The sequence below is a fragment of the Culex quinquefasciatus genome, chromosome 3 (assembly GCF_015732765.1).
Source record: "Culex quinquefasciatus strain JHB chromosome 3, VPISU_Cqui_1.0_pri_paternal, whole genome shotgun sequence".
Taxonomy (NCBI): Eukaryota; Metazoa; Arthropoda; class Insecta; order Diptera; family Culicidae; genus Culex; species Culex quinquefasciatus.
The window spans coordinates 147,005,504-147,022,351 of record NC_051863.1 but is presented as its reverse complement, the minus strand read 5'-3'; the positions used below and the strand labels follow the sequence as shown (position 1 = coordinate 147,022,351).

Genomic DNA, 16,848 nt, shown 5'->3' with positions numbered 1-16,848 from the left:
GCATAGCACCGTATAACAACTTAGCGAGTTTTCTAAGTTGAAGACAGCCGTAAGTTGCGTACTTTTCTAATTAACTTATCTATTTTACTTCACTTAACAATTCCAAGCTAAGTGATTGTAGGTAGGCCATAAACCGAATGTGCCTTAAAATTTATATAATTTTATGATGCAATCATTAAAGTTTAGGCATATCTTTTCAAATTGTCGTCAAAATAAATCACAACCTTTAGGATACTATTTTAAACATCCCTAAAATATTGTTAGAGAAGCAAAATTTATAGCATTGAACGACGAAGGGATCAACTCAAAGCGCAAATATATCTTTTTCGAGATTGTTTAAATATTTCTATTATCATACAAATCTCAATATTTGCGGGGCCTTTAAAACCTATTATAATTTTTATATCTTCTTCTGAAAAATAGAATAGAAACACAAGTAATATTTTCTGATATTGATCAGATTTTTCTTGTCTTCAATGTTGAATGTTTCAGAAAAAAAAGTGTTTAACATTAATTTCACATTTCCTTCAATAACTTCGAATTATACCTTTTTTACCTGTTATTCAAATCAGCGCAGAACCATTACTTTTCAAGAATAATGGCCTCATTACAGTAAATCATCCCATCACTTTCACCACAGCTGCGAGACCACTTCTGTAATAGCCGTTATAGATTCAACAATGCCAAGCCTCCACTTATTCTAAACGGTAGGTAAGTTTAGCTCTCATTGTGATTCACTTGTTGTGATTTCCCTCTCGTCAAGGGTTAGACAGACGAACTTATGACAATATTGCAGTGGTTGGTTCAAAAACTCCTGTGAATCTGTCTCACACTAAGAAAATTGCAGACTTATTAAAAAGTACGTATGTAATGTAGTTAAATTTTAATTAAAATTTGAAAAACTTTTATCAAGAATGCATTACAATGTATGTTTATTTAAACTATTAAATTATCATCAGACTAACAACTGCATCAATAAACATACGAGGTTTTTTATTTGTCCACCAGTCTTATGAAATTTTTGCACATTTCTTGCATTATAATGTATTAAAAAGTGCATCTAAGAATGCATAAAAGCTTAGTGCATGAGAAACCATTAGGTAATGTCTGTAACATCTTTCCTGTGGAAGTTCCCCAAGAAAGGTGACCTCATCTTCCAGAACAAATTTCTGTTCTACAAATAGAACCTCCTCTCTCGACCGATCACAAATCACAATATCACAAAAACAATTACCATTAACCGCTAACCTCTGAAAAAGTGGCATTATCACCCAAGTCCATGGTCTTAACGGATGGACACTTCGTCCACTCCGCCCAGCTCTGAGCTCAAGGCTATTTATGGTGACGACGTATTAAACACTTGACATTCAATTGCCTGTCCTAATCAGGTCATTGGCAGGCTTGCAATTAACCTATTGAGAAGTGAAGGATTGTTTACTCCCGTTTGAGAATAACTGTTTCAAGACGCTGGTTCGGAAGGTTCTTCCGGTTCACGAAACGAAAAAAAATATGTTACAGCTCGCGAAGCACCGACTCAGAACAATCGAGCGATCAAAATCTATCAAAACGAATTAGTTATCGCGTCAGGTCTCCGAATCAAGGATATCGCAAGCGACAAGTTCAACGGAACTACCTTCGCTGCCATAGCTGAGCTGCTACAGAGAAGTCGGAGGAGCTGAGGTGTGATGATTGACTTTGCGCAACAATCACGTCCAGCCGTAATCGAGAGTTTAACGACTCGTCAGCCGACAGTTTGTACCGGCGGCACGGTGGTTTAACTGATCGCACAGTGTAATAAATTTGAAAATTTAAGTTTAATTTAAAATGCAAATTGAAATTATCATTCTTTGATCAAGCTTAAATTTGACTGAGCTGATCAAATCGGACAACACCCTCGTTTTTGTCACAATCCCAAAGTTTCGCTTTGTTCGTAAAAAAAATGTTTGAAAAAAAACTCTATTTTCAAATAACTCATATCTCTGGAACCCCAAATCGTACTTAGTCGAAGCGGAACTAATTTTTTAAGAAAATTTGACATTTTTACATGTAAAAGTTTTACAATCAATTTTGTACGCCTTGCGGATCCAAAGATATCGCAGTTTGGAGGTTCTGAACATTTTTTTTTGAGGCGAAATGTATTAGGGAAAATTCTCATTAAAAAACTAACTTAATCCACCCATGTGGTTGGTGCCTTTCTCACTCTTTTCCAACAATGGGTGATATGTGATATGATGGGTTTGGACACAAATTTCGTCTGATTTCGATGAGTTCTGGAATACAAAAAACACAGATATCACTAAAGGGCTCATAAGTGGCATCTTAAGTGGTCATAACTTGAGACAGGGTTGCCAGATCGTCAATGTTTTAGACACGTTGGAAAGGTCTTTTGATTACCTTACCAACGATGGATCGGATGATGGATCCGGACATTGTTTACATACATTTAAGTGAGATCCGGCTACAAAAAAAGTAAATAAATGTCACTTAAGTGGTCAGAACTCGAGAAAAGGTTGCCAGATCTTCAATGTTTTAGACTCGTTGGGAAGGTCTTTCGATTACCTTACCAAGGATTGGTCGGATGATGGATCCGGACATTGTTTACATACATTTAAGTGAGATCCGGCTACAAAAAAGTAAATTAATGTCACTTAAGTGATCATAGCTCAAGACAGGGTTGCCAGATCGTCAATGTTTTAGACTCGTTGGAAAGGTCTTTCGATTACCTAACCAACGATGGTTCGGATGATGGACCCGGACATAGTTTACATACATTTAAGTGAGATCCGACTACAAAAAAGTAAATTAATGTTACTTAAGTGATCATAGCTCAAGACAGGGTTGCCAGATCGTCAATGTTTTAGACTCGTTGGAAAGGTCTTTCGATTACCTAACCAACGATGGATCGGATGATGGATCTGAACATTGTTTACGTACATTTAAGCGAGATCCGGCTACAAAAAAGTGCATAATTATCACTTAGGTGGTTATAACTTGAGACAGGGTTGCCAGATTATCAATGTTTCAGACTCGTTAGAAAAGTCTTTTAATTACCTAACTAACGATGTATATCATGATGATGTTTGGTTCAGTTTACTGCCATTTATTCAACTTCTGAAAATATGCGAAAACACATTTTTATACATAACTTTTGAACTACTTATCGAAACTTCAAACAATTCAATACCACCGTATGGGACCCTAAACCAAGTCGAATGCGACTGGTTTGGTCAAAATCGGTTAAGCCAGTGCTGAGAAAACTGCGTGCCATTATTGGTCACATACACACACACATACACACACACATACACACACACATACACACAGACATTTGTTCAGTTTTCGATTCTGAGTCGATATGTATACATCAAGGTGGGTTTTCAAGCTTAAAATAAAAACTAACTTAATCCACCTATGTGGTTGATGCCTTCCTCACTTTTTACCAAAAATGGGTAATATGAGTGGTTTGGACACACATTTAAGCTTTTTTTAGTTCCAGAAAAAACACAGATATAACTTATGTGGTAATAACTCGAGACAGGGTTGCCAGATCTTCAATGTTTTGGACTCATTGGAAAGGACTTTCAATTACCTAATCAACGATGGGTCGGATGATGGATCCGGACATAGTTTACATACATTTAAGAGAGATCCGGCTTCAATAAAGTACATAAATATCACTTAAGTGGTCATAACTCGAGACAGGGTTGCCAGATCTTCAATGTTTTGGACTCATTGGAAAGTTCTTTCAATTACCTAACCAACGATGGGTCGGATGATGGATCCGGACATAGTTTACATACATTTAAGAGAGATCCGGCTTCAAAAAAGTACATAAATATCACTTAAGTGGTCATAACTCAAGACAGGGTTGTAGATCTTCAATGTTTTGGACTCATTGGAAAGGCCTCTCAATTGCCTAACCAACGATGGGTCGAATAGTGGATCCGGACATAATTTACATACATTTCTGTGAGATCCGGCTTCAATAAAGTACATAAATATCACTTAAGTGGTCATAACTCGAGACAAGGTTGCCAGATCTTCAATGTTTTGAACTCATTGGAATGGCCTTTCAATTACCTAACCAACGATGGGTCGGATGATGGATCCGGACATAGTTTACATACATTTAAGAGAGATCCGGCTTCAAAAAAGTACATAAATATCACTTAAGTGGTCATAACTCAAGACAGGGTTGTCAGATCTTCAATGTTTTGGACTCATTGGAAAGGACTTTCAATTATCTAACTCACGATGGGTCAGATGATGGATCTGGACATAGTTTATATACATTTCTGTGAGATCCGGCTTAAAAAAAGTACATAAATATCACTTAAGTGGTCATAACTCAAGACAGGGTTGCCAGATCTTCAATGTTTTGGACTCATTGGAAAGGCCTCTCAATTGCCTAACCAACGATGGGTCGGATAGTGGATCCGGACATAATTTACATACATTTCTGTGAGATCCGGCTTCAAAAAAGTACATAAATATCACTTAAGTGGTCATAACTCGAGACAGGGTTGCCAGATCTTCAATGTTTCGGACTCATTGGAAAGGCCTCTCAATTGCCTAACCAACGATGGGTCGGATGATGGATCCAGACATCGTTTACGTGCATATAATTGAGATCCGGATATTTGCGAAAACACGTTTTTATACATAACTTTTGAACTACTTATCGAAACTTCAAACAATTCAATAGCGATGTATGGGACCTTAAACCAAGTCGAATGCAACTGGTTCGATCAAAATCGATTCAGCCAGTGCTGAGAAAACTCAGTGAGAATTTTGGTCACATACATACATACACACACACACATACACACACACATACACACACACATACACACACACATACACACACACAGACATTTGTTCAGTTTTCGATTTTGAGTCGATATGTATACATGAAGGTTGGTCTAGGAGCTTTTAATAAAAAGTTCATTTTCAAAGCAGGATTATAGCCTTACCTCAGTGAGGAAGGCAAAACACACATATCACTCAAGGGCTCATAAGTGGTCAGAACTCGAGACAGGGTTGCCAGATCTTCAATGTTGTGGACTCGTTGGAAAGGTATCTCGATTACCTAATCTACGATGGGTCGGATGATGGATCCGGACATTGTTTACATACATTTAAGTGAGATCCGGCTACAAAAAAGTACATCAATATCACTTAAGTGGTCAGAACTCGAGACAGGGTTGCCAGATCTTAAATGTTTTGGACTCGTTGGAAAGGTCTTTCGATTACCTAACCAACGATGGGTCGGATGATGGATCCGGACATAGTTTACATACATTTAAGTGAGATCCGGCTTCTAAAAAGTACATTAATATCACTTAAGTGGTCAGAACTCGAGACAGGGTTGCCAGATCTTCAATGTTGTGGACTCGTTGGAAAGGTCTCTTGATTACCTAATCAACGATGGGTCGGATGATGGATACGGACATTGTTTACATACATTTAAATGAGATCCGGCTACAAAAAAGTACATAAATATCACTTAAGTGGTTATAACTCGAGACAGGGTTGCCAGATCTTCAATGTTTAAGACTCGTTGGAAAGGTCTTCCAATTACCTAAATAACGATGTATAACATGATGATGGTTGGTTCAGTTTACTGCCATTTATTCATCATCCGAAAATATGCGAAAACACATTTGTATACATAACTTTTGAACTACTTATCGAAACTTCAAACAATTCAATAGCACCGTATGGGACCCTAAACCAAGTCGAATGCGACTGGTTTGGTCAAAATCGGTTCAGCCAGTGCTGAGAAAACTGAGTGACATTATTGGTCACATACACACACACATACACACACACATACACACAGACATTTGTTCAGTTTTCGATTCTGAGTCGATATGTATACATCAAGGTGGGTTTTCAAGCTTAAAATAAAAAGTTCAATTTCAGAGCAGGATTATGAAGATTATGAGGAAGGCAAAAAGATCGATTTCGTAGAGAACTGATCTTTTATTGAAATTGAAGAGGGTCGGGAACAAAAGTACCAGAAAAATTCCTGATTTGAGCTGGAATTGCTCTAAGTCAAATATTCATGTATTTTGTGAATAAATCGTTTTAATCAAAACAATGTTGAAAAGTATTACTTTTCCAAATAAGTGCTGAAAAGTAGAACTTTTCATCATTTATTTTGAAAAGCGTTGCTATTCGATTCTGTTATTTTTGGTACAGAAAAGTAGGCTATTTCGTCTTTCAAGAATGACAGGGAAATTAAGTAGTTTCACAACGGATTTGCAAAAAAATACATTATAAAATTATGTTTTGCTAAATAATTTCAATTATTATGTACCTATTTTGTTTTATTCATTCAAAAGATTGAATTTTTTTTTTGTAATCATAACGGTTTCAGCTGAGTGCTAGGTTTAAGTCATCGCTCCTAACTCTATCCAATATCGATGCCGCCAAGATACTTGTCGTACGTCACTTTTTGACGTACATGTGTCAAACGCGTTCTGACCTGAAGTCCCTTTGGCCAGTTGACGCACTTACATCATTTTCAGGCTGTGTCAAGATAGCACGACTAGATTGAAACTTCTTTCATATGAAAAGTGACAAAAATGCACGGAGTTTTAACGGTTTTCATTGAAAATCTCAGGATTGAAATCAAGTTTTTGGGATCTGTGAAGGTCAAAAGGTAAGGCATTGTGAGCTGCACATAATGGCGTTCTTAATTCAATTTGGCCCAAAATCGACGTACGACAAGTTAGCCCGAGAGCGATGAATTGAGTTGTGTAAGGGGATGGATTTTTTTTTGTTTTGCACCATTTAGTAACGAACTAGAGATTTTTCTACAATAGAATTTTACTCCTAATCCAGTGTGGCGATACTCGTTGGAGGTTTCAGTTGACCAACTGCGCGCAGTCAATCAATGGGTGGCACGCGTCGTTGTCTCATAGTGATGGGGATTTGTGTTCTATCCGTTCTCCCCTCGGCCAGTGAATGGACGTATCACTCGGTGGCAAGACGTCGATCAGTGCAGATCTAAGCAGCACCGGAAGAATATATACACTGTGTTCAAAAGAGTGTCTCACGTACTTATTCAGGGGGGATGAAAGCTGACAATGGAGCGAAAGGAGTTGCGATGACTGATTTTGGGCAAGTGAGCGAGTGTTTGAATCTGTGGCAATAGTGTTCTAATTCGGGTTAATTTGTGAACAGAACATCTGAGGTCCCGGCTGAGGAGGGCGAGATGGGATGTTTCGGCCGGATGCGACAGTTTGTGAAGGTGTACTGGAAGTCGCTGTTTGTACTGCTGGTTCCAACTCTAACCGCCCTGATCTTCCTGGTCGACACCTCGCCAGCCTTTCGATGTTTGTACGTGGTGATTGTGATGTCCTTCCTATGGGTTACCGAGGCCCTGCCCTTACCCATCACTTCAATGCTGCCAATAGTGCTGTTTCCGCTGATGGGAATCCTCAGCACAGGCCAGACCTGTATGGTTTACATGAAAGAACCGGCCATTATGTTCATCGGGGGGATCGTTCTGGCGCTGGCCATCGAGTACTGCAACTTGCACAAACGGGTCGCACTCAAAGTGATTGCACTGATTGGATGCAGCCAACGGCGGTTGCACTTTGGGTTGATCGTTGTCACCATGTTTATGTCGATGTGGATCTCGAACACGGCCGCCGTGGCCATGATGTGCCCCATCGTGCAGGCCGTGCTGCAGGAACTGGAATCGGTGAGCGAACTCTTCACGCGAGATGTGAACCGCCTTGAAGATCGGTGTGTTTTGAAAATGTCTCGTCTCTCGTTCGCAGCAAGGACTCTGCCAGATGTACGAAAGTGCCGGTTCCGTTGAAGGTGCCGACGACGGAAAGCAGAAGGAAGAGTATACCAACACAGTGTGCGAATCTGCGACGCAGATTTAACATCCAAATTCTTTCGTTCACAGAAAGAGGAAACCTTCGCGAACAACATTGTGCTACTTCTTGGGGACGGCTTATGCGTCGAGCATTGGAGGTGATGCATGCGAATTCTTGATAAACCTTGAACATCAATTAACGTAACAACTTATTTTGTCAGGATGTGGCACCATCGTGGGGTCGGGGACGAATCTCACCTTCAAGGGAATCTACGAGAGCCGGTTCCGGAACGCGCCCGGAATAGACTTTCCCGACTTTATGTTCTTCAACGTGCCGCTGATGGTGGTGAACATGCTGATCGTCTGGGTGTACCTGCAGTGGCACTTTATGGGATTGTTTAGGTAAGAATCGACCGTAGGTGTGACAAGATGTGACAAAGGGGGAAGGGGGGGAGGGGTTGGGAGACTGTGACGTCACGCTTGGTTTTTTTTATGAATGCATAATATTGATTCGAATTATGTTTAATTGAATGTGATGCTTTCTTTTTATTTATTTTTTTACTAATTTTTATTTAGAAGTATGACATAAAAATTGATTATACATATAGTCACAATTTTATTTTTTATTCAGATGGAATTTTATTTTTTTGCGGATTTTGACTCGAAACAAATGTATTGAAAGCAACTGAATTGAAAAAAAAATCCAAAATTATGAGTGTTTAAACCAAGTTTAAACTTTAACGAAATAAATTTAAAAAAGGCCGATGCAAATATTTTTAAAAGTTTTTGTCCCTCGGCTCTGGCCGGAGTCGAGGGGGGGGGGTTTGCAATAAAAGTTTTCAAAAATGTAAAATTAGACGAAAACAAAAATTTTAGCGAAAAAAAAAATAACTTAAGCGATAGTAGACATCGAAAATTTTCAAAAATTCTAAAGTTTTTTAAATCAACCCAAACATGCTAAAAATGATTCTAAACGCAGGGGAATTCATTTTAAATTGATTTTAACTAATTGCACTTAAATTTTCATAAAAATATTGAAGTTTTTTGAAAAAAATATTTTTTTGCCCCCTGATTTTTCGGGCCAAAAGTGAAGGGGGGGGGACAAAAACTTTAAATAAAATTTGTACCAGCCTAAGTTCTATAAAAAAAAATAACATCGATACACAGAAGGGACGTGTGACGTACTTTTTAAGGAGGGGGGGGGGGGTTACCTTGCGTGACAAAATTTGACATAGAGGGGAGGGGGGCATTAATTTTGGCCGATTTTTGCGTGACATACTTTATGGATGACGCCTAATTCAATAGTTTCACTCCCCTCTTTATTAAAAAGTTTTTGCAGGAGGAGGCAGGAGGCAATAACTTTACTCACTACAAAAATCGTAAAAAAATTTTTTTTTATAAAATTATAGAAAATTTACAAGTTGGGAGTTTGACAAATGTGACTATGCCAATTGGTGAACATTGATGTTAATTTATATTTTTCTGGATGTCTACTTTGGCTGTGTTTTTAACTCAGTTTTGCTTTATTTTGTGTAAAAATAAGTATGCAGTTATTTTTGTATTATATTAGACTATGAATTTACGCATTTCGTTTTTTTTTTGAAAAAGAGGCTGTAAAAATATAACTATAAATGCAAAAAGTGATGATAGTAGATGGTAGATTAAGCTAATTACTATCAAAAACAAACATCATCTAAACATGGAGAACAACAATTTGCACTAAAATAAGATATATGTGAAGTTGTTCGTATAACAAGAGAAAAATAAAAAAAAAAATCTAAAAAAATGCATTACAAAAAATAACTATTGTAATCGATAGTTAAATCTACACATTTATTTTTCTTACATCTTATATTGAATATATCTTTTGGTTTTAAGATAACTGCAATCATATTTAAAGAATTTTAATAATTTTATCTTTTAATTGATGGAACATTTTTGTTAGGTTTTGTTTGGTATTTTCATACTTAATTTTAACTTCAAGGAATTTTTATATATTATATTTTAACTGGTCAAAAACAGTCAAACAAGAATAAAACAAGCTGATGAGCATGCCTTTACTAAGGCAAGTTTTATGGTTCATTGTTCTTTTTCCATTTCAATTACATACTACGATTGCTCGTACGACTGAAAGATGTTTGGTTGTTGTTTGCGGACTACGATTTCTCATATGTAAATACTAAGACTTGACTCCAGAACAGAACTGACTCAACAATGGCCGTTAGAGTGCCCATTTGGTAAGGTTTTCAACCAACTATTAATTCTCACAATTTCAGCCGCCAGTCCAAGGAATCGAAAATTGGCGCCGAAAGCGAAGCCATCGCCCGCCGTGTCATCGAGTCCCGCTACAAGGACATGGGCCCGATGACTTCGCACGAGATCAGCGTGGCGATCCTGTTCGTCCTGTCGATCGTGCTGTTCTTCACCCGCAGTCCGGGCTTCATCCCTGGCTGGGTGGACCTGTTCCCGGGGGCGTGAGTTTCGATGAGGTGCTTGGGGAAAATGTAAACTGATTTTTCCATCTTTTCAGCAAAATCAAGGATGCAACCCCAGCCATCTTCATCGTGGTCGCACTGTTCGTAATACCAGCTGATTGGCAATGGCTCAACTACTTCAGGAGGAAATCGGGTTAGTAGGTCAAAGTCTCCATACGCCAGCTACTAGTTTGTGGTAATCTAAACTGCGTTGATTAGATTGGGTGCATCGTTCACGGTTAGTTAGCCTTGTTGTGCGTAGATATAATACTTTTTCAAGATCAGTTTTTGGTTGTAAGGGCTCACCGAATCTACATTTCCCGACAGGCCCGTAGCCAGGGGGGGGGCTTCCGGGCTGCAGCCCCCCCCGAAATTTTTACCAATATTTTTAAAATTGAACTACCTTAAAAAAATTTTAAATCAATGATTGTGTGTTCTCTTCCCAGAAATAATTTGTAAGATAGAGAATCAAGAATTGATTGATCAAACTAAGTAATTTGCCTGTCCATTGCCGGGCTCAGGTTTTGTAGATTATGGATCCAAAATTTGGATATTTAAAAATTGAGCTGCAGATTTGAACATTGTTCCATTCAGTAACATCTCATTTATCTTGTAGTTTTAGCATTACATTGGTTAGGATGGTCCAAATCTGGGCTTACTTGGGGCTTCTAGCCCTGAAATCAAAGATTTACGCATCACTAGCCTAAGTTCCAAAATTTGAGCTTTTTCTGACCACTGACCACCAAGTTTGGGCAAAATCGTCAAATTGTATGGAGAAAAGCAACTGTAATATCTTCTTTAAATTTGGAAAAACTTTCCCGAAGACACCTTATTTTTTTTGGGTTTTTTGCTAAAAAGTTATTAACCTTCGAAAATAGCAATTTTCGAGCGGACTGCTCTAAGGGGCTACATAGAAATAATTACCGTCATCTGGGGCGAATCGGGACTACAGTCTGAATAGCAAAAATCCTTAGATCTTGTTGTCTTATTTTTGATTGTAGACCCCTGAAGAACCATAAAATAATTTAGAATTTTTGGATTCAATGTGGCGGTCAAAATGGAGGTCAAGAAATATTTCTGGTGTTTTTTTAAAGGTCTAATAAACCAAATTTCCATTTTTTGCTTTTTGGGTGCTTTTGAAACCGTCAGGGGTATTAAAAAACACCCAATAAGCAAAAACTTGGTGTATTGGACCATTAAAAACAGATGCCGAATTTGATGTTAAAAACAAGCAAATAAAACATGCCGATTTCATTTGTTCCTGATTCGGTTATCCGAAGTCCTTCGAACTTCGGATAATCGAAACTTTGGATAATCGAGGCTTCGGCTAGTCGAATTTGGATTGTAAAATTAATAGCCCTCCTTTATTTGCATTAAAACCTTTAAACTGTTAATACATGTTTTTCTCTACATTTTTCAAAATTTATCATAATTTCTCAAAAATATTTAGATTTTGTTTTCAAAAACGAAAGCATTTAATATGAAAAACATTTGAGTGAATTTTGACTATTATCAGAAATACAATTCTAATTTTATCGTTTTGGTTTTAAGAATATGGTTAGTTACATATCTAAGACCTTAGAGAAAATGCTTGAGAAATATCTGTGTGTATTTTTATTACTTTTTCGTAAACCTTTTTCCGAAACCACTCGTCCAAAATGCTTTCTTTTGGTCACATTTTTAGTTTCTACCGTGGCCAATCTTCAATTTTATTTAATATATCAAAATCGGAAGATCAACTAAGTGAATACTTATTATCAACTAATTTTCACTTTGTGCATGAGCTTGCGATTTTAAAGGAAGAAATAAAATGATAAAAATATTCAAAACGTTAAAAAATTTAAGCTTGGATTCAAAAACTCTGAAATTAAATTAATTAAACATCACTTTCAAATTATATAATTTCTGATCAATAATTCATTTTTAAACTATTTAATTTCTATTTTTGGATTTTACAGATTAGAATTTGCATTTTGAAAATTTTAAAATTTCTTTATTATTTTTATAATTTCTTATTTCTGAATATCAATTGTAAATATTTTCCAAAGTTTATGTTGCCACCTTTTCAAAATGGACCAAAAAACAGAGAGCAAATACAATATTAAAAAAAATAGCTTCACAATTTTAATGGAAATAACTTATTTCGATTAAGTCTTTTTAGGACCAGCGACCAGGTCGGTCCGGAAAACAAATTTGAAATATTTTTCCTGCTTTGATAATCATATACGACATGTTTGGGCTCGTTTAAAAATATTTAGAATTTTTGTAACATGTCGCGGAATCGCGGAAAGTTTTTTCTCACGAAAAAAGGATTTCGCCATCAGCTAGATATTTTGAAAACTGATGATGCAAAACAACTGTACTGATTTAAAGTGTGTTTTGAACTTTTTTAAAATAATAAAACCATAGCTTGTAGCTTTGATTTGTAACCCTCTCAACTTTGGTCAGAGTTTAGTGACATAAACTTCAGAATAATATTCGCAACGGCTAATTGAAGATTTAAAAATTTTACACTTTCAAATTTCTAAATTTTCATAATTTTGATTTAAATTTTTGGTATAAGACAAAGAAATGCCAGAAATCAAAAATAAAAATAATAAAAACATAAAAATTTAAGATAACAATTCAACAGAATAATATCAAAAATCTGAAATTCCAAAAATAAAAAATCTAAAACTGAAAAATTAATAAAATAATTGATACTTAAGAAATCCTAAACTAAAAAAATATCATTTTAAAATTAAGTTATTCAAAATCCAATAAATTATGTTTTTCAATCTTAATTTTGGATGTTTTAAATATTTTTATGTTTGAATTCTAGTATTCCTAAATTAATTTATATTTACCAGAAAATTAAGTGATTTTTGTAATGGCTTTTCCCTTATTTCAGCATTTTAAGATTCAGCGTTTTGATAGTCAGCTTCATGAGGCAATTCTTCAATATTATTTAAGCGAATACATTAGTTTTAAACGTTATTTTCAGTCGCATCCAAATAAACAAATCAAAATCTCATCAACACATATTGCTCCCGAAGAAATATCAAACGACGCTTTTTGCTTCTGTTCCTTTTCAGCTGCGTACCGCTTAAGAGAAGTCTTTTCGTAAACCTTTTCTTGACCGTTCCTTGAGATTTTTGTATGGAGTTTTAAGAGTCTCCGTACTACAGGACATTTTTAAAATTTTCGTTTGAAAGTAAAATATAGTTCTTGTAGTAAAATTTAGACTAAGATTTGATTTACAGGAAAAATGTAATTGATTTAAGAATTCTTACATAAAGTATTCTTTACTTTTAAAACAAAAATTTAAGATAATAATTACACATGATAATTTAAAAAAATCAGTAATTCCAAAAATGAAAAAAATCAAATACATAAAAAAATATAAAATAATTACAACTAAAAAAATCCTTAAATTAATAAAAAAAACATTTTTTATCATTTTTAAATAATGATATTCAAAAAATAATTTTCAATCATTTCAATAAATTATGTTTTAATAATCTTATTTTTTTTACACTTCGAATATTGGTATGGTATGAATTCAAGTGCAGACTAAGATTAGATTTACAGGATAAAATTAATCAATTTATGATTTCTTACACAAAGTATTCTTTACTTTTAAAACAAAAATTTAAGATAATAATTACACATGATAATTTCAAAAAAATCAGAAATTCCAAAAATGAAAAAAATCAAATACATAAAAAAATATAAAATAATTACAACTAAAAAAATCCTTAAATTATAAAAACATTTTGTATCATTTTTAAATAAAGATATTCAAAAAATAATTTTCAATCATTTCAATAAATTATGTTTTAATAATCTTATTTTTTTGTGCTTCGAATATTGGTATGTTTGAATTCAAGTGCAGACTAAGATTAGATTTACAGGATAAAACTAATCAATTTATGAATTCTTACATAAAGTTTTCTTTATTTTTAATTTAGCAACGTTTCGTAAATATAAAATTTCTAAACCATAAAATGTGCAGGATTTTGTTCCTAGAGTCAAGATATTGCTTGAACAAACATCGATTTTAATAAATGGTTACAATCCTAAATTATTAAACATGTATATAGAATAAAATTTTATTAAAAAATTATCTTTAGAATTGAGATCTGATTAAATTTTTTTGTCATGTTTTAAAATTTTATTTTTGCTCAAATTCTGGACCAATTTTCAGAATACAATGAGTAATGAATTTGAAAATGGCGTTTAGTCGGAATATTAAAGTTAAACATGATTCGTTTTAATGTTTGATGCAATCGAGGAAAATTTTAACGGTTACAAATGCATTTAAAAATGGTTACATATGCATTATTAACAACTCTTCCAGTGAATATTTTGGCGTTAAAAATTAATTTAATACATTTTATCTAAATTTTTAACACATTAAAATTAAACACAGGCACTGATTTTTTCTTCAAATATATATTTATTATAGGCCTACACAGAAAAAAATGTGAATTTACTCGACACGGAAAAAATGAATCACATGTAAACTCAGTTGATGTAAACTTGAGATTCGACGTAATTTTTTTGTTGCCATGGAGACACTTCAGAAGCTGAAATTTCAACGATTATATTTTTTTGTATTTCATTAAAATTATTTATTTTTGAGAGCACCAGGAGCTTTGCCAAATATGAAATGGCTTCAATAGCTTAGAACAATTGAAATAAAACATTGTTTAAGTTTGTTTATAAAATTTTAAGAAAAACAAATATTCCAGTTATGAGTTTTATGTTGTGCTAGAAAAAATGAAAAATATAAGATAAACCATCACAATTATCACACAGCTGAAAATGTAAATCCAGACGGTTTAAAATTTCTCTCAGTATAAAATACAGAAAACATAACACTTATGGTTAGATAAATCGATATTTCTTTTAAAAAAAATTTATGCTTTCAAAAATTTGATTCAAGTTAAGTATATTTTAAATTTAGCGACGTTTATCACGAAATTGGATTACAATTAAACAATTCAAGAAAATGTAAAAAAACACTTTCTCTACTCCTTTAATACAAACTAGCTGTTAAAATAAAGAAAAAAAATGACTAACGAGTTTCTTCAATAAATACATTGATAACTTAATATGAAAATCTTCGAAAACTTTTTTGCATACATTACATTAAAATTTTACAATTCATCTCAATAATTATACCACAAACCAAGTGATGGTATAAATGATTTGCTGATTTTTATACTCCTTGAATTTTTGCACCCAAGCCCCCCCCCCCCCCCCGAACAAAAATCCTGGCTACGGCCCTGTTTCCCGACATGTGGTAATACGTTTAACAAACAAAAATTCTTACGACAAATTCTATATTTTAGGTCCACTGCCCAAACAACCTTCATCCGCACTTATCACGTGGAAGTTCGTGAACCAGAAGGTTCACTGGAGTCTCATCTTCCTACTCGGTGGTGGCTTTGCCCTCGCCGAAGCAGGTCACGTTTCGGGCATGTCCGCACTGCTTGGACAATCCCTATCCGGGCTACAAAGTCTACCTCCGCTGGTACTGCTGCTCGTGGTTTGTCTAGCTGCCCAACTGCTCACCGAGTTCACCTCGAATGTTGCCATTTGCAACATTATACTTCCAGTGCTCGCTGAAATGGTTAGTACCATTATCAACATCTTCAACGATTTGGAACACAACATAATATTCGTTTCAGGCCATCGTGATCCGGACCCATCCACTCTACCTCATGCTGCCAGCGGCCATGTCCTGCAGCTACGCCTTTCACATGCCAGTGGGAACACCCCCGAATGCGATCGTGGCCGGTGTGGGTCGCATTGCGATCAAGGATATGGCGGTGGCGGGTATTGGGCCCACGGTGATTACACTGCTCGTAATGTGGCTCGGATTTCCCACGTGGGGTGCGATCGTGTATCCGGAGGTGAACAGCTTCCCGGACTGGGCCATAGAGGGTGCGGTCAATGCTTCGGCGCATTGAGATTTTGGCGATGCTTAAGTTGTTACGAGTAAATAAATATTTTTTGTTAAGTTAAAATTTGTAGATTGATTTTAATTTGTGTGTTTTTATACAAATGTTTCTATGTAAATGTTGAATCTTCATTTTTTTTTGTTCAAACACTTGGGATGCACGTTCGATATCTCTATAAAATAATCCATTTCTTCCCTACAAATTTGACAATCATTCAAAAATGCTGTTAAAAATCATGATCTGTGCTTAAATGTTCACATTATATAAAAGATCAAAGCTGCTGTCCTATGTTCGAGAACCTAGAAATTCTTGAACTATTTTGAATACTTTGTGCTACGTTTAGTTTGCATTTTTAATCAAATTAAAAACCTTTAAAAAATTATCATGTTTTGAATTTTGAAACAGAAATCAGTATGATGCAAAGCATTCGAATACCAAATCATATCCTGAGAAAGAATTTATGATTATATTTTATGTTTTGGGCTACAAAATGCCATTTTACGCTTTATTTATGAATTTCAATTTCGACGCGACATAAAATTTGGCAAAATTTTACCACACACGAACATCACTCGATCTCTAGGGAATT

General features: G+C 35.1%; 1 protein-coding gene across 1 annotated transcript; it reads left to right on the top strand.

Moving 5' to 3' along the window:
• The first annotated feature begins 6,888 nt into the window (after positions 1-6,888).
• Positions 6,889-16,325, top strand: LOC6036424 (protein I'm not dead yet). Its single transcript, XM_038265531.1, has 9 exons — positions 6,889-7,128; positions 7,192-7,714; positions 7,794-7,864; positions 7,928-7,995; positions 8,059-8,239; positions 10,114-10,311; positions 10,368-10,465; positions 15,648-15,928; positions 15,987-16,325. The coding sequence occupies exons 1-9, from the start codon at positions 7,082-7,084 to the stop codon at positions 16,266-16,268; spliced, it is 1,749 nt and encodes a 582-aa protein (XP_038121459.1). The 5' UTR covers positions 6,889-7,081; the 3' UTR covers positions 16,269-16,325.
• Positions 16,326-16,848: the final 523 nt, after the last annotated feature.